The sequence below is a fragment of the Labrus mixtus genome, chromosome 19 (assembly GCF_963584025.1).
Source record: "Labrus mixtus chromosome 19, fLabMix1.1, whole genome shotgun sequence".
Taxonomy (NCBI): Eukaryota; Metazoa; Chordata; class Actinopteri; order Labriformes; family Labridae; genus Labrus; species Labrus mixtus.
In genome coordinates this window covers 20,223,972-20,251,492 of record NC_083630.1, presented here as the reverse complement: position 1 = coordinate 20,251,492, position 27,521 = coordinate 20,223,972, and the positions used below count along the sequence as shown (strand labels likewise).

The following is a 27,521-nucleotide window of genomic DNA, read 5'->3' as shown; positions in this document are numbered from 1 at the left end:
TGATACAAATTGGTTCATTTTGGATTTTTTTTAATTAATATTTCTCAGGGAATAAACATCCGGCCCATATAGATGTTGCTAGTATGTCATGTTGTCTTTTGTATGTGTTTTAAATTGGGTTCATGGTTGTCTTCCTCTCTCTAAAAGCCCCCTCAAGCATCTTTTGCAATTATAGAAAGATACGTTGTTAAAGACGTTACATAAGAGGGGCAAACAAAGTGCTTCAAATGGTGAGCCCGTCTATAAAAAGTCCTTGAGGCGGGAGCTTTCTTTGTACTTTGTTTTCTTTGTACCAACAAAGAAGAAAGCGCCCTTCCCCTCTGAAATCCTCCTGGAATATTATGATATCCTGCTGGGTTGGCCTTGCGTAAACTGCTGCAAAAAGAAGCACAGTTTCAAAGTTATATGATTTGCCCTGCATCTAAATTGCAGAGGAAAAAACATTGTATGAAATTTAGAGCCATTACAAATCTGTTAACCAAGACCACAACCTACCTTCTTTTCTTTAAAAACTAAATGATATAGAATATAAATAAACTGTATTTTTATTTTTGCTATATTGTCCTATAGGTCATACATACGTTAAAACAAATTTGCACAGCTAAACACAAAAACTAAAGTTGGTAATAAATGAATTGCAATAGGAAATGCGTTTTTAATAGTTACTAGCCTACAGAGAAATTTCTACTTAGAGTTTAACTCCACTTTAATTAGCATTTTAGCTTCTTTTAGCTCATTGTTTTGGTTCTTTCTTGGTGCACTCAGCTTTTTTACTTACTTTTACAGCTCTTATAAGCTTTGTTTCCAGCAGCAATCCACTGAAGGCCCCTAAAAAACATAAATCAACTGCTTCATGTATCCTCCCCAGCACAAAATTCCCCTTTGCAAGTCGTCCTACGTTACTTGAGCATTTTGCAGGTGGACTTTATTGAAACCAAAGACCCAGCGCTCAAAGATACATTATTAAGGTTACGGTCTGTCAGGTGGCCAAGCAACCAAAATTTCAACCCCAATTTCCTTTTTATATTGCTGTGTGTGCTGGCTAAAAAGCAATAAACTACATGGTGCATGCATGGGAGCTCAAGGATTTGTCATTGTTTTTTTTTTGCAGAGTATCAGAGCATCGGGTCTAGTTCTACTGGAGGCCATCCTGTGTGGAGCTCTGCTTCTCTACTTTCCGGTAAGCCTCAGGCACCTTCGAGTTTGTGTGCGTTTATGGGTGTACGCACATTGCTTCATTTTCTGTGATCATTTTTCAACCTGTTTGTTGATACTCCTCATAACATGCTCCTTTGAGCTGAAACAAAAACCTTCTCTCTGACTGAAGTTTGGCATTCCGTTTGACCTTCAGTTCACTCTGTCGCTCGTTCATCACGAACAGAATCAGAGCTCAGAACAAAGTTTGGTATCAGCAGCAGCAGCAGCAGCACAGAGCAGGTTTGTTTGCTTTGTCAGATAGCAAAAAAAAAACCTGAGTCCATAAATCATAGCACTTGGTTGTTTGTGTTTCTGACCGCTGCATGGAGCTGTGATAAGCAGGTTTTCACAGCCAAGGTGTGCTTGTGATAAAACAGGACAGGCACTGACAAACATCCCTGGGCTTGTTGGTGACCCCCTGCAAACTGTACACAGAGCAGGCTGATGGACCCAGCAGCCTGTCAACACCAACCATCTGTTCACCAGCCAGGCACGCTGCTTTAGACAGACTGAGCTCATACTGACATGAAAACAGAACACACTCAATAAAGTTTTACTTCACCTTACTTAACTGTCTTACACTTAACTCTGCACCCGTAAAGACATGTTTTACCCTTTTATTCTTAGGACCATGTACTTTTAAAGGTTCTATATGTAACCTTTTACATGTAGAAATCATTTTTTATCACACATTAATGAGCGAACGGTTAACTGATGTGAAAAAGTAGATGTTCACTGTCTATCTGTGTTGCCTGTATAAAAAGTTTCCCCGGGTCGTATTTTCCGCAAAAGCTCCAGGAAGTGACATTTTATGCACGTTCTCAACGTCCTCCTCACTCCGCTCCGCTTACAGAGATCAACAGGACAAACTCATCACACACTCCTGCTCTCAGCCAGTGCCTGCAGAGACTGTCGTTTGTAGGATGGAGAATGAATACAGATACACAGACTCCTTCACAGACTGATACATGTGAATGACCACTTACCTCCTCTGTAAACATTACGCCGGTAAATATCCAGTGTTTCACGATGATGATGATGCTCGTTTGTGTACGTACGACGAGCACGCGAGGGATTGCGAGTTCGCCTAACGGCCATGCGGTATCGTTGCAAACGCAGTATTTTTTAAAGTTACATATAGCCCCTTTAAAGTCCATGAACCTTTGAACAATTACTCTTCTGTAGGGGAGGACTTCTGTTCACGTCAAGTTTACAAACTAAGATGTACTAATTCACTGATCATGTAAAACATAGTAAAACTCATCAGATGTTGAACAGAAGGATGCAACAGGTCAAAGTTTGAGCAGAGAAAGTATCAGAGTTTTGGTCAAGGCCTTAGCGGATGTCTTAAAGTGCAAACAAGCCATGAAAACTGAAGTTTTGAATACTTGTAGCATCTGTTTTTTGATTGTTTTCTTCGGCACTTCATGACTTTTTGGTACTGCTAGAAAAATATCCACTTTATCCAAGACTCAGGCTAGTTATTCAAGTTGAAAATGGATGTATGTACATTGCATTAAAACATAAGAACATTTGCATCAGCAAATATCAGTCCATATGTGTATTAGTTTAAACACCGACAGTGTTTAAAGCATCTCATCAGCATCTCATTATTCTCACAGATGACCTGACTCTGTCCAACACCTACGTGCATACCATCGATTTACATGAATCTACCATCACGTCTTCCTCCTGGGTGCTCAGGGAATTGGCTAATTGCAATTTAGTTGCAATCATGTGGAGCTATATGCTTAGCGAAGCACTGCTGGGTAAATGTAATTAAAGGCAGCTGATTTAGAGTTGGCTAATCAATGCAATTTGCTGCGACAAGCTTCTGGAAAGTAATAATGTTTGAGTTCTGCAGAGTTAAGGAGAGCTGGGAGTCGTGGTTATTGGTAAGTGAATAAATGTGATAATCCTGGATACAGCTGGTGTGTATCTGAATACTGAACGCTAAAAATAGATGCTTGTCAAATGGTCCTACAAAGGGAACTTTGTCGTGCACTTCATAAATCCTACGTTGTGTTGATGCAAAATAGGGGAATTCAGTTACAGATAATGCTGAAACGGCCACCGTGAGCACAGCTTTGATAAAATATCCAAGCCCAATCATGTAGAAACAGCATCTTTCTGTGCAGCACGCTAGATTGATCTCCATTCTGATGCATCTCCATGTCTCCCCTGCGAATCCCACATGAGCCGCAACTGAGATGCATCACTCCCAATCTAAATATAGATTCAGAAATATTTCGCCGCCGCCGCTGCTGCTTCTATTTTAAATAATTCCACTGTTATTAAGCAGCAGGAGATACATCTAATCCTGCTCCCATGGCCTTCTGCTTTGTGGAGCAATGCAATTTTTCCCCCCTTCTCTTTTCTCTCCTGAGTGTGTCACATGCAATAACTTCAGCCCTCCCTTTGCTTTTAAATGAAAAGAGAGAAACAGCGAATGCAGAAGGAGAGACACAAAATGATGGCAGTGCCAGAGTCGGCTATTTCCATCTGGCTGTGAGGATGAGATTGAGGAGGAGAGCGGACACGCATTTGTGATTCACAATGTGATCCCTGGATTAGCTTTCCAGCCCTGTGTTTGTCTCTGTGCAGATTCGTATTGATGCTGTTGGGGGAGGCTTAGACTGGAGGAAAGTAGCAGAGTTTGGATTGTTATTGCTACGTTGTTTTCTCAGACACCAACGTCTTCTCTCGTCGAGCGAGAAAAACTTTCAAGCAAGAGGAATGAATCAAGGGTGTCGCATTGTGGGGCCACCTGGTTTAAACTTATCAAAAGACATCAGTGCTGGTTCGTTCTTTAATTTGACATGACAGTTTATTTAAAATCTAAACGTCAATATGCTTTAAGAAGAGTTATAAATAAAAAGAATGATGAAACAATTAGTTCATCCTCTTTTTTGCACTTGGTTTGCCAACACTGGTACTCTAAATTTCCCATTTTTGTGGTGGGGGAACTTATCTTTCTTTTATTCGATGCATGATTGTCTTGCTGTGTGTTCCTTAAGTGTTCCAAGCAAGCCAGTCATGCTTAGCTTCCCCTTCATCGCAATGGTTAGCTTTAATAACCGCACTGTATTTATTGCCCTCACTTACGATCAAGACAAAAAAAAATACCTAAACTCCGCCACTGGAAAAGGCCTTCATCAAGCCTGTCCACCAAAAAGAAAAACCTGAGATGATTCCGGCAAACGTACCAAAACAACATGCATATGATCGACTTACAAAACTTAAGTACATGGTATTATAGTAAACATGGGGAGGAAGCTCCTGAAACCTTCACAAAGCCGTTATTATGATCCATAAACGTGTTGTTTCCTAAACTTAACTTAAGCCTCCTCTTGTGCCTTGACTTTAACGAACCTGAACTACAGTGTTGGCATGTCATCAAACTGATATTCTACAGTCATTTGTAAAAGGCTGAAGAAAGCTGTCATAAATGTTGTTACACTCCTCCATAAGGCGGCCCTTTGGGGCTAACAACAATCCACAAATAGACCCAATAAAACATACTTTACACCTTACTAAAGTCAAACCAATGGGATTTATTATCAATAGACAGACTATATGATAACAAAGATCAACTGAGACTCTAACACAACAAAACACAACAACACACAATCTTTGGCGTAGAGAACTCCAAAAGGCTCTCCTCCTGAAGCACTGGCCTGTTAAGCACTGAGGCCAGGTGTGCCTCGTTGTGCAATCAGTAGCTTCACCTGGGCAGGAGACAACAGAAGGATAGATTGGACAAACAGCACAGAGAAACATGCAGCTGTAACCTGGTTCATATTAGAAAAGGCGTATGTGTCATCCAATGCAGACGACAGAGTCAAGGAAAAGCTGGAAAAATGAGAAGACTAAGAACTGCAGGTATTTCTAAACAGGGAACAGCGGGCTTTGTGCACGTCAGACCTTAAACCAATTGTACAACTGCAAGATAATTTGGAGCCTCAGCTCTCACTTCAAATATCAATAGAGCACCAAATGAGGGAGAAATTCCATTTTCCTCCCTCCATTGGAGACCCACAGACTTTGAGAATCGATGCCAATGAGCACTGAATCTTTTCTGCAGGCTCATGGTGTCTTACTCAGACACCTTATGTTGTTTTTTTAACTTTAATTCATCGCCCAGTTGTATGATTCTGAGGCTTGACGAGTCATCTTTGTAAAGTGTTTCCTGTTTGTGAACATAAGTCAGCATTTTCAAAAAGCTGTTTAGAAGTGGAAACTGACTTATCGGCTTTGGTTAAACTTTGGATGTACATATTTTCTTTATGTACTGCTTCCACAATCTGTCTGTTCTTACGAAATGTAAAAACATTTGTGCAAAAACATGTTTATGTGAATTCATAGCCAAGAACTTAAGCTGTATATGATGTTTCTGACAAGCCCTCACCCTGATCAAAGTAACAAACGCTCTTTTTCAAAGATGCAGTTCACCCCATACAGCTGACAATAACAGAATGTAAACACAGAATGAGACGGCCTTCCCCTCGGGTACAACCTACCCATCTGTGTGTGCAGCGGTGCACGCTGCCCTAGAGACTCCACTATTCCTCGCCCTGCATGTTCTCCCCTGTGAGACGTGTCACGCCTCCTGCTCTGCTGCTTAAACATTCATAAATGTAAATTCACATTTTTAAAGTGATAATCTCCAAGCTTCTTTTTATAGTTCTTCCATCACCTTTCTGGAAAACATTCATCGCCGTGTTGTTCTTGCAATGCAGATGACTTGTTAATTAGACTTTGATTCAGCTTTGATAAAAAAATGAATAGCTAATGAGTTTCTGTTGTTCTTGATGCTTTCTTCAGCTGTGTGTGTTCTTTCACCGCACATGCAAACTTCTACTCAACACTTTCTCGTTATATGTCAGTTTGTGATTATTTCTAGAGCAGCGATAACAACTAGAAAACACAAAGCACATATACTCTTGAAAAAATGCAACATTCATAACAGCTTAGCTTCATGCTACATATGTAAAAAATAATTGGTTTAAGCCGGAGGTTCAACTTTTAAAAAAATGGCAAGCTAGGTTTTTAAAGTATTCAACCAGGAAATGAACAAAGCCACTCTCTCTGGACTTATCGACTTGCACTGCCTTGCTCAGTGTAATCCGTAACCAAATCAAACACCCTTTTTCTGCCAATTTCGTTCTATTTTTGCACAACGCGAGCTTGATGGGAGGAAGTAGGGCAGGCAAGCATCCCAGTCATTGGAAAGACATTTTGCAGTTGCATCAGCCACATATTAGATATTTTCTTGTTTTTTTCCAGAGCGAAGAGGAAGGACAATTCAACTAGTATTAGAAAAAGAAAATCGAAAATTACCTTAACATTAAGGCTTGAGGAATATTGAGTTTATTTAGAGACCCCAATGTCTTGGAGCTGATCTGAAGGAGACTACAAACCACAGAGTTAGAATGTTAAATCACATAATAAAACCTCCATGCTGAGGGTTTTTGGTTCTGCTTTATATACATGTATACTCGTGGCCGACTTCTTCCACATAGAGATCGCCTGTGCGGCAAAACGTTGGTCCTAGAATGTTTTTACTTTTGGCTAAATGTCGCATTTTCAATTTTCTAATTTGGACAGGCTCTAAGTAATGAAACTGACCTTGACATTATGAAAAAACCCAAGAATTCTTCCACTTTCAACTGTTAATTAAACACTTCTATCACAGACTGAGTCAAACGTACTTTGGGTTTCTTGCTGAGGAAAACTTTCAAACCGTTGGCCTCTGGGTGCTATTCCCTCGTCCACTGTTCTTTGTCTTTCCACCTGTCCAATTTCAGCATCGTCATGGTGCCAAGCTGGGCCAAGGTGCCACCTCAGCCCAACTCAGGGCTTTTGCATGCACGGCAGGCAGAAAGGAAGAGCTCCTCAGCACATCAGGGGGCTAATGAGAAACAGTACGACCAGGGGATAATGCATCCTGACCTGACAGGCCATGAAACTCAGTCTGCCAGCTACCTCTCTCCTGTGCTCTGCTCTGCTTACCATCCAAGCTGTTCTGACACTTTCAATCTGACTTAAGTGGATCTGGAGGGTTGCTGTTTGTACTTCCAGCCCTCACTTCATACCCTGCTTCCCTTCACGCTCCTCCAAAGTGCTGTGGCGTCTCCCAAAACATACGCTTGCTAAGTCAAAGTAGAGGATGCTCTGCTGTAACTGGAGTGTTCCTTCTGTCTACATGAACAGAGATATTGGAAAAAAAGAAAGATAGCATCACAACATGTAGGCAGCATATTCCCTCACTGATGGGTCTCTTTGTGCCAGAGTAAGATGGGAGTATCTCGTAGGATCTAACTGGTGATGAGGAGGGTAGGGAATTGTGGGTGGCGAGCCTCAGCCAGCTCTAGTCTTGGCTTTCTCAGAGGCTGAACTAGATGTAATTTACACTCGGCCCACCTCAGGGAGCAGCAGGAGAAGAAGAAACCATTACCTCCCTCCAGAAAGCTGCCCATCCCGTGTGGCAGCAAGTGTCGGCTTTCATACAAAAATGGATCCATTGCTATTACAACACCGCCGCTCTACTCTGCTCCCACCTCCCACCAGTGCTTCCTCCCACTCTCTCATTCTGAAGGTGTTTTTTAGATCACACAAAAAAAGAAAGAAGAGACACAGAGATGATGACTAGAAAAAGCTGGGCATCGGCAAACCGAATGGCTTTCACTTTGCCATGTCAAAACATTCAAAGTGGTACGAGATCACTGTTGTGACAGAATGATTCCCGAGGCTGCACCAGCCCCGTTCCCCGCTCAGATGGAGACAGACAAACTAAATGGCCGAAAGTCATTTTTTCTCCCTTTTTAGCTAGCAGCAGTCTCCAAAGAAATCGTGATAACAAAAGCCCTAAAAAAAAACAGCTCTGTCTGTCCACTTGACTGGAACTGGCTAACGCTCTTAGCTCCAGTCATTTTTAAATCTCAAAATGTGATGTGTTTATACTGCTTCAGTGACGGATGACGAATAAATGATATTTCATTTTGGCATTTTCATTTGGTTAAGTGCTCCATTAGAATGAGGTTGCTCTTCTAACCATCAGAGCTGCCAACCCTAATAATAATAATTCAACATTCAAACCATAATTTAAACTTCTGGAAAGTCTAACAGGGGCATTAAATCCATTTGGGTCGACCTATCAGCGTCTGAGCGTTATGGGGTTCTGACCACATTCAATTGGAGCTATTAAACTGATTAAATACGTTTCTGAGAACATTGGCAGCCACACATCACCTCAACCCATAATTACGGCACAAAACAGCGAGATGAGGTTAATCAAGATAAAAGCTTGCGTGGAAGACTGGTGTCTTATCATCGAAGCAGAATAATTCAGGGTTTACTTTTAAACTTCTAAAAACAAACGTCCCTGAAGTGATCCAGTGAGACTTCAGAAGGTCTCATTCTTTAAGAGCATGATATCAACTTATTTACATATTACCAGGGAGCTTTATATCTCAAACAAACAACATTTAATTTGCTTTGTTTATGAGTCATTTGCAATAGTTGGCTCCTTTGTTTCCACCATTTGACAATAAGTTAGGAGCGTAGGCTTGAATAAGACAAAGAAGTAGGTTCTTTTAAAACTTGCTAAGGCTTCAAGTTGCATTTATTAGAATATATATTATGACTGAAAGTAAATCAGCAGAGGTACATAACCACCCTCCAAAGTTTTCCTACCTTTGCCAAACTTTTTACTGTCTTTAAGCTCATTGTTTTGGTTTCATGGCCAACCATTTTACTGTTTAAGTTCACTCTTGCTGCTCTTAATAACAATATGTTTTACCTACCGTAGGTAATGATTTCCAAATGAAAAAAACTCTCAATGCAACATGACCAGAAGACAAAGTCTGAGTCTAGCCGGTAACGATAGGGGAGAAATTAAAGTGGGTGGAGACCAAAGGGGCAAAAGCGTCATTACTTGAAATATCCGCACAGGAGCTTTAACTCTAAACGCTTGAGAGAAAATAATATGCCAATAAAAACTTGTCTTTCTGCCGCTAATTTGCCAAAACAATTTCACTAAATGCTGACGTAAGTAAAACACAAGAACAACTTAACACCCAACTTTGATCCTCAACCTGAAAAGAAAAAGAAACTCTTGAGACTACAAGCACTTCAGATACCAAAGAGCTGCCAGAGATGATGTGTACAAAGTATTTTATCCTTGGAATTTCAACTTTTTATTAGTTTTTAAAGGGGAGAACTTTTTTTTTAGAACATCTTTAAGCTAAACTTCTGCAGGTGAACAGAACGCTTTTTGTAAAATAAGAGAATGAAGGTTAAAGTATACAGGAAACATACCAGATTGGTATTTTTACTCTCTGGGGAAACTAATTTCACAGCATTAAGAGAGAGGTCTGTGATCGATACCCTGTGGGACACTGACCTTCACGGTGAAGGGGATCAATCCCTAAAGCTTTCACCCTCTGCATTGACCCTCCATGCACATGCATTTGCATTTTTATTGTGTACACAATACAAGTTAATTACACACGGCTGCTTTTCACTGCTCTTCTGCCAACATGCAGCAGTCTAATAAAATAAACCACCCACTTTCTTTTTTTAAAGTGTTATTTGTCGAATATCTCCTCTTTGCCCTGCAGCAGAACTAATTATCCAAAGCGGTCTAGCACAAAATTATTTGTGCGTGCTCTGAGGTGCATCGAGTGCGGGTCATATTTTGGTTGTGGGTGTGTTTCCACTCTCACATGAAGCCTTTTGGGAATGCAGAATGCCAGATTTTCCATTTAACTGATATTACAATTAGGCTCTAACACTGGCTGTGTTAATTACTGGGATAAAATTTTAAACAATTATCCGTATTCCAAGTTCACTATCATTTCTAACGAACTAGGTTGTACAATATCTAAAAAACTAAACTGTCTCTGATCGACCAAAATCAGAGGCATTGCAAACAAGCTTGTGTTCATGCCATTGGTGTTGACAGCAAACCTTTGAACAGTCACTTCTCAAAGGTTTTGATTGTTTTTTCTACATGAGAAAATGTGCAAAAGCATGATGCATTTAACAGTTGCTGAGTCAGCCTGTTTGGCACTGCATCACATTATCTCACTTACAAAAACATTACATTTCTTCCATATTTTGATGGGTTGTTCATGAACCATATACCATTATATGAATCATAACCAAGTGCGGTTTCGCCGGACAAAGTCCAAAAGTGGATCCAGGACAGCCAGAACCTTCTAAGGATCCAGAGATGGCTGGTTTGTGTCAGGGTGCTTTCACTCTTCCACTAAAGTCCTGAAAACTTAAATAGCTACAACATAGCTCACTTTATACTCAATCTTTAATTCAGCTGATGAAACAGATTTGTACCCTCCTTTGCCCTCACAGCTAACAATAAGTAGACTGGTTTTATAATATAAGGAACAAACTCTAAACAAATGTCGAAAAATCAGCTCCCTGGAAAGCCGCTGCTCACACCACAGCTGGCCGCCCTGCGTCACTGTCCTATCATCAGGGACACTCTCTCGCTGCTAACCAGCCCACTGACTTTGAGCCAGCTGGTGGGTGCAGAAATGAGGGATGATTAGGAATGAAATAAAACTGCAAATTAAATGACTGAGCGTTGATTGAATGAGTAAGTGGGTGAGTGTGTGAATCTTGCTCTTGTTCTTGTTTGATTGTTCTTTGAGACTCCCATCTCTCCTTATTTTACAAGCAATATTTGTAAAAATGGTTCAAACAAAAGCAATTGGATCACATGTTAACTGTAAAAACGTATCAGATTAAAATCTACTATAGGTCGTGGGCAGCAGGTTGGTCATTAATAATTTCCAGTTATTAGCTAAGTACAGAAAGATACAGGAAAGATAAGACAAAGTGTAGTGCTGTGCTCTGCAAGTTAGCCCTCCTAAAAGTGTGCTATAGTGCACTTCTACTCCTGAGAAAGCTTTTATCTGCCTATGGAAGCTAAATGTTACTCCTCTCAGGGGTTTGTTGGTGGAACACACAGTTCTCTTTTGTCGTCTCCACATGATGGGACTTTGTTTCGGGGGGGGGCGGATGCAGAGCCAGGTTGTGTAAAGTCAGGTGTCTGGGGAGGCTGGAGACCAAGTCAGCAGATGAACATTATGATCGGGGCGGACATCCAGCTTGTGCTTTTTCACCTGGCGGTCTGTGACCAGAATAAAAGCCAGGATCTTTCTAAAAAAAAAGGCACCCACAACCAAATCTTTGAGGAACTTCATTAAAATGATCAGCAAGCAGACTCTGCAGGTCTGCAATGTTTGCAGTGCTCGATCAGCATTTCTTAAAACCTTTACTCACGCTGTTACTGATACAGGAGGAGGTCGGCTGAAGAGTAGTGAGTTGATAATTGTTTCCTTGATATTGATGTCCATTAGATAGATATACAGCACCCTGATCCTCTCAATCCCTCCACTTGGAGATAACACCCGATCCCTCTCCTTTCCCACAGCGCTGAATCTACGATTCCCAGCACTTAGCATTGATTATTAATGGAAGGTTTTGAAATGAGAAGGTGGGGGGGGATCTTAGTCTTTATGAATGCTGACGTCTGAGGAGACCCGTCTGAGGTCAAGGGCCGGTCACTTCCCAGAAACCCTGCTGATAGAAAATGCATGGCTTGTGTAATAAATCCCTGCTCACCTTTGCATGGTCACAGGGTCAAAGCAAAGTTTGAGGACAATGACTGAGCTCGTTTTTGCCTGCATAAATATGGGTATTGATTACAACTGGAGGATGGGGATTTACCTTCATGTATCAGATGAATTTAGGAGAGCTTGAGAGTCCAGGGAGAGTGGATTGACGCTTTTGTGTTGCAAAAAGTAAAAGGGCAAGGTTTTAAACCTCGTAAAATTAAGTTAGATTATTCTTTTTATGCCCCAAAATGTAAGATTATCAGACATTTAAGTGGGTGGTCAAATCTGCCTTCAAACAAATGAATGTCACAATTCCAACAAGGACACACACTGCAGATCTTTTGATCAAAGGTCACATATTATTCCCCTTTTTTAATAATTTTCAAAAAGTCTCAAAGCTCCCCAAAACATGTCACATTTTCTGAAAAATGGAGCAGACAGAAGACAGAGAGGATGGACTTTTCTCATAATTAAGGGGTTTGTAGACGGACTAGAGACACATATTAATGTTAGAAAAGCATAGGGAAGTGTATTTTACATAATGTGTGACCTTTAAAAAAGTCCTAACCCATATAGAAGTAGATCTCAGCACAAAGTGTTACGAGCTGCTTTAAGGTTTAGAGAAAGTGACATTGTGCCATGTTTTAAGGTATCAAAGGGTTTCCATGTGTCTCATTTCAGCACCGCCGGGTTGTAAAGTGTCAAGTTGTCATGTAAATCTGAATATTATATCTTTCACTTTCAAGAATTATTAACCGTGTATCAAACAGAAATGTACAGAGAATTCCCCACAAGGTTTGTCAGCCTCCTGTGCTTTTGGATACTATGAGTTTTAAAAGATATAATCTACATTATGTTATAGGTTCATTGTTGTGACATTCAAACCCTTAAACTAATCAGTTTGAAAACTTCTCCATTGTCGTTTTGGTCAGTCAAACAGAACAGAGGGGTGAGATCTCACCATTTAAAGATAATCTTAAACTGCTAAATGTGTTTCAAACTTTTTTTTTTTGTTAGTTTAACGACGACTCATTAGAAGCAGTTGGAGTTGTTCCCCCCCCGAGGGAGCGGTACTGACGAAAACACCTCCTGAAACCAGCCTTAAGCCACCACGTGATGGAGATCCAGCTGCTCTTTTGTAGTTCATCTTAAAAAGGAGTCGTGAGCGGTGTCGTTCCCCCGGTGCAGTTTTTACCCATCCTCCCCTGCCCTCCTCGCTCCCTGCGGGGCCTAAATGTGCGTCAGCAAGTTGCTCGGCGCCTGCCCGGCCTCATATCTCTTTATCGGCTCCCCTCTATTTAAAAAAAATGGGAGGATGCACTAAGTAGCAGTCAAGCATTCAAATTGAGATATTATCTTTAAACTCTCTGCTGAATTTTCTACACTGTAAAATATATCTTCAAAGTTTGTTTTAATCCTCCCTTAAGTCAAATGCAGCATTAAATCACCCAGTATCTATTTAAGATGAACAACTCATCTATTCATTATTTGCTCTGCGACATTTTTTTTCTTTGCGAAGCTGAGTCAACTGGAGGGAGCTTTGTTTGAGTCATCAGAAGTTCTGTGTGTTCGCTCGGGCCCAGCGTCTGTGAGCAGAGGATGTGGGCCACCCTGTCTCCCGTGGGGTCCCTCCGTGTCCCCTGACTGACTTCAGACCTAGCGTGCAAAAAAAAAAATATCCACATGCCTGCGTCTTCTCTGCAGCCTGGGGGGAACGCAATAATGCCTCAGCTAATCCGATTAACATTAACAATCCCACAGGGGGAAATCGCTGCACATCTGCAACCGGCAGATAATTACGTTTCCCTCAGATGTTTGTTCCTTCCATTTTTTTTGTGTGGGTTTGTTTTGGTGCTTGTTTCTCGTCAGAAAACCTTAAATTGTTACTATTTAGTCGGCTTGGTTGGGCACAATTTCGACGTGTTTCTAGGTCTTTGTAGCAGACACGGGGGGGGGGGGGGGGCTTGTTGTCTCACAGGCAAGCTTTACATGATGTTAGCAAGCTCAGATGGATTAGTTTCTTTAGGCAACTCCAAGGATGTTTTTTAAAAATGACACTGCACTGTGTGTTCTGTCATGTTGATCGTTTAATGACGAAGCAGAATCATTCTCAATCGTTCTCAAGGCAGCACCTTCCTGCACCTTTGTTTTTGAGGGATTTTCTTTTTCATCTGGATGGAAAACCCTGTCACTCTGTCTCATTTCTTACTTTGTTTACAAAAGCAATGTGTTTCAAAAAACCCCGCCTCTTGTCCTCCTGCAGGTTGGGATTCTCTATTTCCAGCCGAGTGTTTTCCGCTGCATCCTGCTGCGCTGGGTTCGACTGCTGGGTTTTGCCACCGTCTACGGGACTTTGACTCTCAAGTTGTACAGGTAACGCACAAACATTAACACACACGTCTACGCAAAAACCATCCGTCCAGCATCGTCATCCATCACAGGAGACGCCTTGAGGATCACATTGACCTCTTTAACTGCAGTTACACTGGCGTTACATCTTAATTCCTTTGAAAGTATGAGTCTTATGAAACGTTGAGGCATGAGTTTCTTGGATAATTCATCACTATGTGCTACATGTTTCAGGGAAGATTCACTGCCTCATTAAGTGGAAGAAGGAAATGGATAGTTAAAGTGATTAAGAAAACACGAGGTGCTTTGGCCTCAGTTTATAACCTACTGTAGAATTGAATGATGGTTGGCGAGAGACAAACTGAGAGACGAATATGTCAGAGATCAGGGGAAGGGGAGAGACTATTGGAGGATACTGAGAAAGAGAAAGAAACCAGAGGGGGAGGGGGGGGGGGGGGGTCATCCGGCACTGAGGAGTCGATAATGAGACAGAGAGTGGACTGTATTTAAAGCAGCGTATTTAAAATTGTTCATCTGTGGGGCTTTTTGTCAGGTGAATCTGTCAAAAAGGCATAATGCAAATGCTGATTAAGAGGATGTGGCTGAGCCCAGTAAACCCTCAGAGGTGCGAGTTAACATATTGCACAGATCAATTTTTGATGGGGGGCTCATTAGTGGCGAGCGCGCTGGACACTTCATCAATGTGTGTGAAGGGCAGAGCCTAAGAATAGACCGATGGCTGGTCATGTGTTTGAGCATACTTTGGAATCTGTTTCACTGTGTTTGTCTGATTCTGCGGATTTAAAAGTGTTAATCGTCATGTAGAAATGCAAGGAATTACTAAAGCATTTGACAGCTTTCTGTCATGTTGCATTAAATCAAAAATAAAGGACACCCGAGTCCCACTGTCTGTGATGTTTTCCGAGTTTTCCGAGTCCTTTTTCCGAGAAGTTTGTTTACATCGCCGGGACGGCCGGCTGACTCCTCCCCTCGCATATAAAAGTTGTTTAATTGAGGGACTAGAGAAAAGAAGAACAACATACTGTACTCACTGCTTAACTGTGTTTCTAGATCACACTCATTTCAGGTAAATTTACATGCAGTGTGAAGATACGAGCATTAGCATGCTAACACAACAATGCAGCGCCAGTTGTTTTGGTTTCATGCTGGCGCTCAAGGGCGACATCTGCTGGATCAAAAAAACGCATATAAAGCCTTTAAAGAATATACCCCACCAGCATACCCCTTGTTGCTGAAACCTACTTATTAAAAGATGTATGAAAACTTTATTTATTTATTAAGATGAGAGACATGCTGGAAAGCAGCCATAGGTCGGATTTGAACCCAGGTAACCTGCTTTGAGGACTACAGCAACTGGGGCACTCACACTAACCACTAGGCCGCAGGTGCACCAGCCTTAGCCCACTTAGTTGCAGAGATTGCAGTCATTGCTGGTTACCCTCAAAGCGCCATAGTTAAAATGTTGCCTCAGACAGCAGATTTAAAAAACAGGTTCACAGAAAGAGCTTTGAGAGGAAAAAGGGGGAAATCTCCTTTACGATGCCGTCTTCACTGTTTCAAATGCTTCTACCATAATCCATCTAAAACTATTAATTGATTTCTTTGTATGAACTGATCTTCTCTTCTTCCACCACAGGGTGCTGAAAGTGTTCCTGTCCCGTACAGCCCAGAGGATCCCCTATTTGACCAGCTGGCGAGTGCTGCGTCTGCTGGGCATCATCCTGCTCATCGTCTGCTGGTTCCTGGTGGCCTGGACATCTGCCGTCTGTCAGAACCCGGACAGAAAGTTGGCTCTCATCGACGTGGGCTACACGCCCAACGGGCTGCAGTTCAGCATGTGCCTGCTGGATCGCTGGGACTACATGATGGCTGTTGGTAAGGGTGTTGTGAATAAATTCAGAAGTACACTGAGCTCTGTGTGGCCGAACAACAGTAAGAAGAACCATGGGTTATTTCAAGTTTCCATGGTGTGAATTCAAGAAATAATTTGTTAGGCACAGTTGGAGTTCAGTCAAAGGGAGCGTATAAGTGAGGAGGTGAAGGAGACGCTGGATGAGTTGGACAATTTGCATCCATCTACATTTGGCTAAGATCTTAGTTTGCCAGAAGTAGACATCAATCCTCTCCTCTGGTGCTTCACTCTCGGATGTTTGCCTGCGTTTTGTTCAGAGGAGTGGGGCAACCAGCCGCAGATAAAAACAGATGAGGTGTCAAAGACGCCCAGTGAGGAGCGATATCTCGGGTTTGAGGAAATCTGCATGCTGATTTTTAACGTCTGCTGACTCAGCCTCTGCAAGAGGAAAAAAAAAAAAAACGTGGTCCTTTTTGACTTCTGGGAAAACAGATGGACCCCCAGCAGAGCCTGCATGCTGTGCTACTGTATACTGAAAGCACACTTTCTCTCTGTTCATTAGGAGGTAAAAATAGGCCGGTTGTAGGGAGCGGCAATTCAGCTCTGATGTCACCCACATACTGGTCATAAATTACACACAAGCACCAAGAGGCGATGAATCTCTCTGATTTACAAATCCACACCCGCATACACTCACAGTCAGGGGTTTATTTCTATTCAGTTTAAACGTTTAAAAGACGCAGACTATCATGCAAACATCTAGATTCAAACCAGTGAGGATGTATTGCTAACTCCAAGTATGCACAGTAAAAACTGCAGTTCCAACAATGCAACACATTTATTTCACCTAAAATATTACATTACATTTAATCATTGACTGGGACTTTTTAGTCTTCTAGAGACTACTCAAAGCTGCTTTTACATGTCTCATTCACCAATTCACACACTGATGGAATAGGCTGCAATGTGAAGTGTCCATTGGAATTAACCAATACCATTCACACACATTCTTCAGTGTCTTGCCGAAAGACACTTTGACATATGACTGCAGGAGCTGGGGATCGAATCCCCAACCTACAAGCCACAGCCCCCCCTGCCCAATAAATGCCCTCATACAACCCTGACAGGTAACAGATAATAGGGTCCAATTGCATTTAATGCTAACTGAGATTCCGGTTGAGGGAAATCCTGGTCACTCAAACGGGACCGACTAACAGGTAAAGCAGACAACACAGTAAATGTCAAAGAAAAATCGGGGGGGGAAGCATCCTGTTTATTGCTATGCAGGTGGCTGCCTAGGAGATGTTACATGAGGTTGCCATGGAGGAGCACGGGGGATTTCATTTGTCAAAAGGGAACAACCACAGCTGTTACTATTGGCCGTGATAGCTTCTGTTGAACAGGGTATTTCCCTTTATACCTGTGCTGTACAGCGGTCTGGTCAATGAAATCGCTGCACTGTACAGTGGCTTGTCGGTGGGTGCATGTCCCTTCTTGTAAAGCCAATGCACTGCATACAGATATTTGCTTGGTCTTTATTTTCATTGTGTCCGACGCTTCCCTCTCATTCTTCTTCCCTCACAGCTGAGTTCCTCTTCCTGCTGTGGGCGGTGTACCTGTGTTACGCCGTGAGGACGGTGCCATCGGCGTTTCACGAGCCTCGCTACATGGCCATCGCTGTTCACAATGAACTTGTCCTGTCAGCGATATTCTACGTCATCAGGTAGGTCACTCATCCTAATGGTGTTTTTTTTTTTTTTTTTGCTTTGTACGGTAAAAAAAGAACAGCTATGTCTTCCAAACCAGTGTCCATGATACTGTGGTATATATTTGTGCATTTCACATTAAGTGGCTCATCAAACGTAGGCAGCCACAGGAAGATGTTTTAATTAATATCAATTATCTCTTATATGTAATAGACCTGCTACAGAAACACCCATCCATCTAAGGCTCAAAGGAGGATAAATGTGAATTATTACATACCACATTATCTCTCCTCAACGTGCAGATACTGTCACTTACATTCTCAACATCTACTAGCTCCACATTTAATATAAAGTCAATGATTTGATCTTTCCTGTCATTTTGACGGTTACGTCCTCCAGTAGAGTTACTCATTTCCATCAGATATAGGCGACCGTGAGAGGCTCCATTCCTCTGGGAGTTGTTTTTTTTTTATTGTAGTGAGATCGTCCCCCTCCCTCAAGTCTACATGTCAAATCGCTGCTCCATGCATTTATAAATGAGACGTTTCAGCTGACACCGCCACAGCCATTCCTAGCTGGAGTCCTCCTAATTGAGAGCTCAGCTCCATCACATTTTTAAATAATGAATCATGTCAGAATGTTTTTTTTCTTTCAAGGCAGCATAAATAGCTAAATTATTGGCAACCGTATTCCAGTTATAAATTAACATCCATTACTGGAAAATGTGTGTCAAAGACGTTTAACCTGATAGTTTCTTGGGGAGCTTTCATATTCCTGATTATATATCTGGATTAGTTATTACTATGCCTCTAATCTGACTCTTCAGCCTTGTTGTTAGGCTGTCCTCTGCTGAAAACCGCCAGACAAGACCTCCCCGATAAATTAGAAAGTTGCATGGTGTGGCTAGTTATTCTGACTGCCTGCCACCAGAGACCACGCTGCACACTGGTGCTTGTTAGAGGCATACCATCTCCTTTTGTGTTTCTCACAAAAGCTGCTGTTTGATCCCACAGTGACCAGTTAAAGCTCAGGCTTTCCTGTTCACTGCGATTGTCATGAGGTTTTAGCCATGTCCAGGTGTGAACGGGAAGCTGAGAGTAAAGTGTAATACCTGGAGGTCACAGCATGGGTGTTTTCAGTGATAGGAGACAGCATGCCAAGGTTATTAAATCCTCATCTGCACACACAAAACATGAATGAAGGAAAGGGTTTAAAGCTCTGGCACGTTTCAAATGCTGGACCTTCACCTTCATTCATGCCTCGAAGCTATTACCACAGTAACTGTTCGTTAATTAGCCATTTACCGACTTCAACAACATAATGAGCCCGCTAGATGACATTAGCTTGGATCGAGGCTCTCTAGTGGTTGAATTAGCATCTGACAGGACATACCTTCATATCCTCTGTGCACATGAGGTCTCACTGTGTTCAAAGCCTGTTAGTTCTTTATATATAAAAGGCTAGAGCAGCTACTATTGTTTCTGCCAGTAATTATCTCCTGTTCCACCAACTGCTGCGCCACAGCCAGCCTCCTGTATTACCGTTTGATGTATAAATAGGCTGAATATTGTGACCAGATCACGGTCAAACCCCTTCAATGTGAATCCAAAGGAAACAATGAGACAAATATTGTGTCCTTGCCGGCAGAAGGATCACCCGTATGGGATATTATATGTGGAATTGACGCCTAGACAGACAGTGTATAAATCTACTTTGGCTGAAAACACATTAAGTCTGCTAGTCTGTGTCTCTGTCGGCTCCATCTGTAGCTAAGAGGTTCACTGCAGACGGAGCAATGTGTAAGAATATCACGGCATAATTTAATCAGAGTCCACTGCATTTACCGTCTGTGCATTTTGAATTTTAACATCATCTGTCATGTGATGTTTGGGATGTTTAAAAACTCTTGTCCTGTAAAAAGTGAAATGAAATACAATGGGCACGGTGAGATTTAGAAGCTTGATGAATTACAGGCTTTTTGGTAAATGTACTGTTCTATTACCAACACTAATGCTATAAATCTTAGCTATAGCTATATAGATATCTCTGCTTTAGATTTAATACTTAATTTCTCTCTCCTTCCTGATTCTGACTTCCTGTTTTCATTCTGCTTTGTTTTCTCTACACCCCGACAGGTTCATTCTTGCTCCAGAGCTCCACCCAGACTGGATGCTACTACTGTTCTTCACCCACACCCACCTAACAGTAACAGTGACACTGGGTCTACTTCTCATCCCTAAGGTAAACCTTTCATAAAAAGAATGAAATTAAGAAATATTGCTTTGTGTCTGTTTCCCACATGAAAAAAATAAATGAATCTGCCAAAGAGGGGCCTGGCAGAAAAGGTTTGGGAACCACTGGGTTTAACTGTATTGTGTTCAATTCTGTTCATTTTGTTGAGCTATAACTTGGTTTTGACTGTGTGAAATAAACAAAATGATATAGCTGTCATTTATTTCTATTTTGACAAAAAAAAAAAATGTATTTATCCTTTTTTAAATGTAAATGTTGTAAAATATAAACTTAACATTTGCATAACATTATGTGATTCTGGCATTAAAAGTGGTGCTATATTGTACAGTAAAACGTTATTATCTTTACAATTGTTTCACAAGAAATTAGATTTTTCCTGCAAAATGGTAAAAAGAAAAAAATAATTGTCCTTACTTCCACTCATCCAGTTCCTGTTTGGAGGGACCCACGCGAGAGACGATATAGCCTCTGAGGCCTATGAGGACGAGCTGGACATGGGTCGTTCTGGGTCGTATCTGAATAGCAGCATCACGTCAGCGTGGAGTGAACACAGTCTGGATCCTGAGGACATTCGGGTAAGTGGTGTTTCCTTCCAACTTTGTTTTTCTATTATATAACCTGGTTACATCTTTTTAAATCTTGAAAAAAAAAATACTGAGCCATGGCAGTTTTTTATTGCAGACACCAGAGGAAATGGGCCATCTCAGTTCTATTAATGGCTGTGGCGTAAGGTCTTGCAACAGTGTTTGGGAAAAACGTACCAACGTGAGCAGAGATTTCTGTTTGTCTGTTAGAGCTGAAGAAGTCTCTCTTCCAACAGAGGAAAATGTCAAACCTATTTACAAAATGGTCATAGAGACAGAAATACAACAGATACAAGACCTGGGCTTTGAGGCTGTTTCAGACCTAACATTTAAACTCACCTTATTTGATGCTGTCCAAGACTGTCCTGTTTTTGCTTTATTTCAGCATGTGATAATCCGTACTGCATCATTAAAAAAACGTTTGTAGTCGCGTGTCTTGAATTTGTACTGCATGTTCTCTGTGCAGTAGAACGTCTGCTTTTTTGTGACATTGATTTGACTAGAAATGCTCCTTTTTAGCTGTAAAAAAGTTCAAGCTCTAAACAAGCGACTAATCACTTACATTTGTTATTTTATGAATCTCTAGGAGGAGCTGAAGAAACTCTACTCCCAGTTGGAGATTTACAAGAGGAAGAAGATGCTGGCAAACAACCCTCATCTCCAGAAGAAGCGGAGCTCCAAGAAAGGTTTGGGTCGGTCGCTGATGAGGCGCATCACTGAGATCCCAGAATCGGTGCACCGGCAATGCAGCCGTGAAGACAAGGACGTTGGGGAACACGGTAGTAACCGTAACAGCATCTGCATGTTGAAGAAGAACCCCTTTGATCAGACTCACCCAGGAAAGCCACCAAAGGAGGAGACGCTGAAGAACAAGGTTTTTTCCCTCAAGAAATCCCACAGCAGCTACGACCATGTTCGTGACCAGAGTGAAGACTCCAACAGTTCAGCAACTGACAAGATGGAGGTGGCCACAGCCGAAGGTTCTCTCCTGGATACACTGATGGGCAAGAAGTTGGTCAAGAAGAAGTCCGATGAGAATTTAAATGCCCCCAGTGAGTCTACGGAATCAGTTCCTTTGGTCTGCAAGTCAGCAAGCGCCCATAATCTCACTGCAGACAAGAAACCAATTCCTTCCAAAGCCTCAATGCTGCAGAAGTCTCTCAGTGTCATAGCCAGCGCCAAAGAGAAGACTTTGGGTTTGACCGGAAAGAGCCAGAGCCCAGAGGAGAGCAATAGGAAGAGTCAGCCAAAGATCAAAGACGCAAGGGTCAATGAAGAGCCAGAAAATGAATGCCAACCCAAGATGATTATCAGCCAGTCGGTCGAGTACAAACAGACTGCGACAAAAGGCAGGATCATGAAGCAGCCGGTGAGTGGCAGCCAGCCTACCATCTGTTCAGATCCTGCCAAGGGAAAAGACCTCTATGATCTCTCTGAAGTGTGTCCCTGGGAAGTGGAGGATCTTCCAACTCCGTCTGAGAACAAGGTCCAAAAGCATGTCTCAATTGCACCAGAAGAAACCACAACAGTTCATGGAGGTAGCACCAAGGGAGGCAAGTCTCAGCAGCAGAAGCAGAAATCTTCAGATCAATCTCCGACGAGTGGAAGACCCTCGAAAGATATTCAGAGAACAACAGCAGTACGAGCGGATGTATGTCCTTGGGAAGATGGGAGTGACATTCAAGGGGGTCGAGAAGGAGGCTCAAAGCTGCAACCAACAAGTCAGGCTAGCAAATCTGCAAAGACCCAGCAGCCTAATTCTTCAACAGAGAGCACCAAAACATATCAGGCAGAGGTTTGTCCATGGGACTTTGAAGAGCCGCAAAAGACAACAGAGGTAGCTCGTTCACCGGATTTGACGAAAAAAATAAAAGACACCTCTCCTGTGGATGGGAAAGGGAGAAGTATCCTTTCAGAATCATCCAAAACAGGAGTCTCTCTCCAGCTACCAACTGCAAAAGTTGAAGTATGTCCTTGGGACTACGACAGTACTACAGAATCTCCAAATTCTGGACAGAGGACACCCAGTCCATCTCGGGCGTCCAAAACCAAGGAATCCCCTTCGAAAAAGAAGGGTTCCACTTCCACAAGAACAGTTGAGAAAGAGAAATCAAAAGACGCTGATGATGAGAAAAGTAGAACAAAAGCTAAGGAGAAGAGTAAGTCTTCAGAGAAACACATGAGCCAACACAAAATGGTTGAGGTATGCCCATGGGATGTAGAGAGTCAAGAGGACGTGCAGGTGGTAGAAAAAAGGAGAAGTGCGAATGTTGGCGCGGCCAAAGCAAAGCCTGTGGAAGTCTGTCCTTGGGATTTTGAGGATACGTCAGATAAAAAAGGTACAGACAAAAGTGCTTCTGCAGTGAAACAGAGCAGTCCAAATCCTAAAGGTGGGGCTGTGAGTGCTGCTAAAAAGGCGGATGTTTGTCCCTGGGACTTTGACGACAGCACGTCGGGCAAGAAGGCATGACACTAAACCTAAATGGACCACTGAGATTATACTTATAGATGTATACTTTTTTCAGTTTGAAATTGTTCAATATAATCTCTTACTATTAGCGCGGTGACTCGGAAGAAAAGTTGATCAAGTTCCACAAGTTGCCTTCTTTCCGAGATATTTGTTCATGTTTTACCTATTTTGAAAATATGTAAAATGTACAACAACAACAACAAAAACAAGTCAAGATGAGCATTCCAGATTATTGCAGGAAATCCTGAAGTTAAATCTTAGACAAATTATGCAACTTTTGATTCAGTCTTTTCACCTCATAAGCAATTTTGGAAATTTGCAGTTAAGTTATTCTGTATTCAGTTCTTACATTGTTTTATGTGTGTGCATAAGCATAATCACTTAATGGACTAGGGTATGACATGGCAATAGAAAGTGTTTGGATAAAATAGGATGACATTTAGATTTATGTGCAAAACAGCAAAAGTGAAAGCCAAAGATTAAGTGAATATTTGCAAAGAAAGCGGTTGGTTTATAGTTAATTTAATAATTTGTATCCAACTCTTGGCATTGAAAGAAGAACTCAGTGAGGAAATAAGTCTATTGCACTTTAGCCAAATCCATCAATTAAGAGGACAAACTATTTTCTTTTTGTTCATTTCATGTCTTCTTTATTTTAATCACAGCATGTTACAGGATATCAAAACACCGACCAAACATGACATGTTTTTATTCTTTTGGTTAGATCTATTTAATTGTAGTTCTCGGCAGATTAAAATGCTTCCAAGTCTGCAGAGAAGAACTGTATGTGCCTAACTAACTAGCATTGTCTTGTACCAGTCTGAAGTGAAGCAAGTGGTTTCTTCTTCAGCATTTTGTGACAGTGAATTATATAAACAGCATGCACAGCCAGGTATTGAGAGTAGCTGGATCAGAACATTTTTTTAAACTTAAGCAGTTCATGTTTTGACAAGAATCTGATGTTGTTTTTAATTCCTTTTTTTTTAGTTCAGAGGCACTCATTTTCCTGCTTTCATATTTCCACATGCTTCGTCTGGGTTGTAAGCGTTATATAGGAGCAGCTTTAACATGAATGTGTGTCAAATCCTCTCATATGTACGATGTAAAAAGTAAGGAAATAATTTGCACCAGCTTTATTTATGTATCCAGCATGGGTCTTTGTGTTGACTTGCACCAAAATGTGTGTTTCCGTGTGTCTGTGTACACAAAATTATTAATTTCCAGTAAAAATGTCGTGCAGTACCTGAAGAATTGATCTCATAAATGATAAAAGCCCTGGCAGTGGGTTCAACATGTCTCAAACACAAACTAAATCAGTCAACAGGTCAACAAATTAACTCAACAAATAGCTGTTTGAACCCGTTCCTACCTAACAAGCTCTTCTTAGTTGATACTTCCAACCAAGGGAATCAGCTGTTAATGACCACAACAAAAAAAAAGCTTGACTTATTGAAGGTATTGTTGGCAATTCAAAGATCTGGAAAGTCCCATTGTAATGTACCTTCGAGAGTAACTACTGCCGTGTTGTTCAGACATTTGAAATGCTTTAAAGGAAGAGAAAAAAAAACTGTTATTTTGATGAAAAAATAGTCAGATAATGTTTTATTTAAATATATTTGGCAGATTAATGAACATATAACACAGGAAAGCTGGATTAAAGCCAGGAAAAAGGTATTTTTTTATTTAATGGGGACTTGAACTGGTTAAAACATTTTGCTGATTTGCTAGATAACTTGGTCTTAAATTTAGGTCGTATATAGGAGCTGGACTTGGCCACTAGGAAGTCACCCATTGGTTTATGAATGTTCATTTTGGAGGCCTCCAATTGGACATTACGGCCACCACCATCTTGGTATTTTAGATCCAGAAGTGATCATATATGGACAAACGCGGAGATATACACAGCTACGTCTCTCTCTTGGTTGAAACGCTTTTGTGTCAAACACATGAAGCCACGCCTTAAAGCAAACCTCCCTCAATTTTACCCTCAATTGCACCATAATAAGAGGTCATATTGAAGAGGATTTTAAAGTAACAAATGAGACCTCACACTCACAGGGGAAGTGCTCAATTTCTAATCTGGTCCTGCATGAAGGGAGTTATTTTTCTAACCAATGGAGTCGCCCCCTGCTGGTCAGTAGAAAGAATGCAGGTTTAAGGCTCTTCTGCGTTGGGTTCACTTTTTAAGAGGCTACTTCCACTCCTATACACAGTCAAGTGCTAAATCTGAGACAAGTCACAGGTCCTGACTTGTCAGACTTTGTTGTATTTATTTTGTCTCGTTTACAGATCTTCAGGAAAAAAGGGATTTTTTTTTCAACCAATAACAAATTATTCACGACTATTTATTTTTAATAAAACTGTAATTATACTGCCATTATGTGATGTCAGTGTAGTGCTCAATCTCTTTGTTTTCATGTCCGTATTGAGGGTTTTCAAATTGTGTAATGCATGTTTCTTTCAGTTTAAAACTTAAGCCCAGTTGATTGATAAAGCTGATCATTATAGAACTATAGGCTCTGCGATGTGGCTGTCAGTTAATAATCAGACTGAACCTTTGAAAGGTTTTATTTGTTCAGTGTTTTGTATCAAAATGTTGAAATATTCATCATGCACTATCCATCCTGGGATTACAGCAACAAAAAAAAAGAACTCTCCCTCTTATATTTAACTGTTGAACAGACGACATTATCACAGTTTGTGAGGAAACCTATGTATCAATATAGCATCTACAGCAGATTACAGTATATTGTGAGAATAACACGGTATCACTGAATGTTGTCACTGATTGTTATTATCTATAATTGCTGTCAAATTCTTAAATATCCAAACTCAGCAGGACTTATTACTAATTGTGGTTTTGAAAAAAAAAAATCCTTCTTGTGAGTGAGAATTTTCCAAAGTCTTAATATAGTCGCTAAGTTTGTTTGGCACAAGTCAAATCAAAATAATCCAATGTGTAGCTAATTGTGTTAGTCGTGCAACAAGACTCTATACAGCTAAGCTCTATAAACAGGATTTAGATGCTACGTCTTATACCTTCGGAGGAGTTATGTCAGCCGTTCACCTGTGGGTGCCTCGCATGAAATATTTCAAACGTGGAGTGTGTTTTTGCCTGACGGCGTGAGATTTGTCAGCACCTCCGCTTTATGAGCTCCTTTAGGGACGGTGTCTGAGGGAAGACTGTCAGCGTGCATGGATTGATTGTAATGCTTTGATGGATCTATTCGATATTTATGAACCAGATGTTAGACGTCATCCATCATCTGCATTGTGGTACTGTGTGCACGATCATATCACACCATGGGGTGGGGTGGGGTGGGGTGGGGGGGGGGGGCGGGTAACCTGGTATGACAACAACATTTCAAATCACCACATTTTGTAAAAGCGACTTTAGTCTCCTGAATCACTGCCGCGTTGGATTATACTGCCCTCTGTGATAAATAACGTGTATATTTCTAAAAATGTTTAATTTTAAAAACAGGAGAAGAGCTTTGTTTTTATGCTTTCAGTCTTTAATGCAGCTTTACTTTGTCACAAAATAACCATAACAAGAAATATATCATGACATGCACAAGCTTCATGGTGTCAAACTGATGTCTTTATTATTATGTCTTAAACTTTTTACACACTTAGCCGATGAGATTTTTTGAGATAGCTGGAGCACAAAGAAAACACAAAAACAAGTCAAGGAAATAAAAACAATGCAATCTCCCAGCTTTGGCATAGTACGTCACATTTTCAGTCATCTGTTTAATTTGCACAATTTCTGACAGTTCGCTTGCTGTAGCATTCCTCAGTTCAGTCAGTCTAAAGCAGTCCGTGTATTAAAATGTGTAGACCTAACCAGTGTCTTACTGTCTGTTTCTCTGGAGATTCTCATTGTATTTTTGCCGTATCATGGATGAATCAGTGAAAGTTTGAACCTCGAATTGAGACCGTTGTCCTCGTACCATGTTGACATAGACGATGCTGTGTCCTGTAGCTCTCTGTCGAACAATCGGCGCATCTGTGTGTTAGCTGCTTTCATTTCAAACCTCACTTTCCCCCTCTCTCTTATTGTGACCAAACAAAGTCACCCGACGGCAAATACAACTACTACTATTGCTACTACTACTATTCAATGCTGTTACGTTGTAAATCTTGTGGCTTCTGCATGAATTCAAGAAAAAAAAAATGACTAGGACCGATGTTTCACTGCCCTTGATAGAACAAAAAAGACAAAAAATTGATCTTTTATGGACTGTTACAAGTTGTATAGTGAGTGATACTGTCCCTAACCCACTGTATTATGTGCTTGTTATAACTATTGCTCTATGACAAGCTTATAGCATCAATATATGGGAATATTTGGTAGATTTATATTGTGTTATATTGTGATAGCATGTACATAAAAGATACCTCCTCTGCAATAAATATTTATATGAAAACTAAGTGTGTGCTCAG

The 27,521-nt window shown here is 41.2% G+C and overlaps 1 protein-coding gene across 1 annotated transcript in view; it reads left to right on the top strand.

The window, feature by feature from the left end:
* Nucleotides 1-26,391, top strand: part of gpr158a (G protein-coupled receptor 158a) — a 62,857-nt gene extending 36,466 nt beyond the window's left edge. Inside the window, exons 5-11 of the mRNA XM_061064083.1 lie at nucleotides 1,112-1,180; nucleotides 14,104-14,213; nucleotides 15,847-16,085; nucleotides 17,647-17,785; nucleotides 19,904-20,009; nucleotides 20,450-20,596; nucleotides 21,192-26,391. Coding sequence (XP_060920066.1) covers nucleotides 1,112-1,180; nucleotides 14,104-14,213; nucleotides 15,847-16,085; nucleotides 17,647-17,785; nucleotides 19,904-20,009; nucleotides 20,450-20,596; nucleotides 21,192-23,075 — 2,694 coding nt within the window. The 3' untranslated portion in view covers nucleotides 23,076-26,391. The remainder of the gene's footprint in view (nucleotides 1-1,111; nucleotides 1,181-14,103; nucleotides 14,214-15,846; nucleotides 16,086-17,646; nucleotides 17,786-19,903; nucleotides 20,010-20,449; nucleotides 20,597-21,191) is intronic.
* Nucleotides 26,392-27,521: the final 1,130 nt, after the last annotated feature.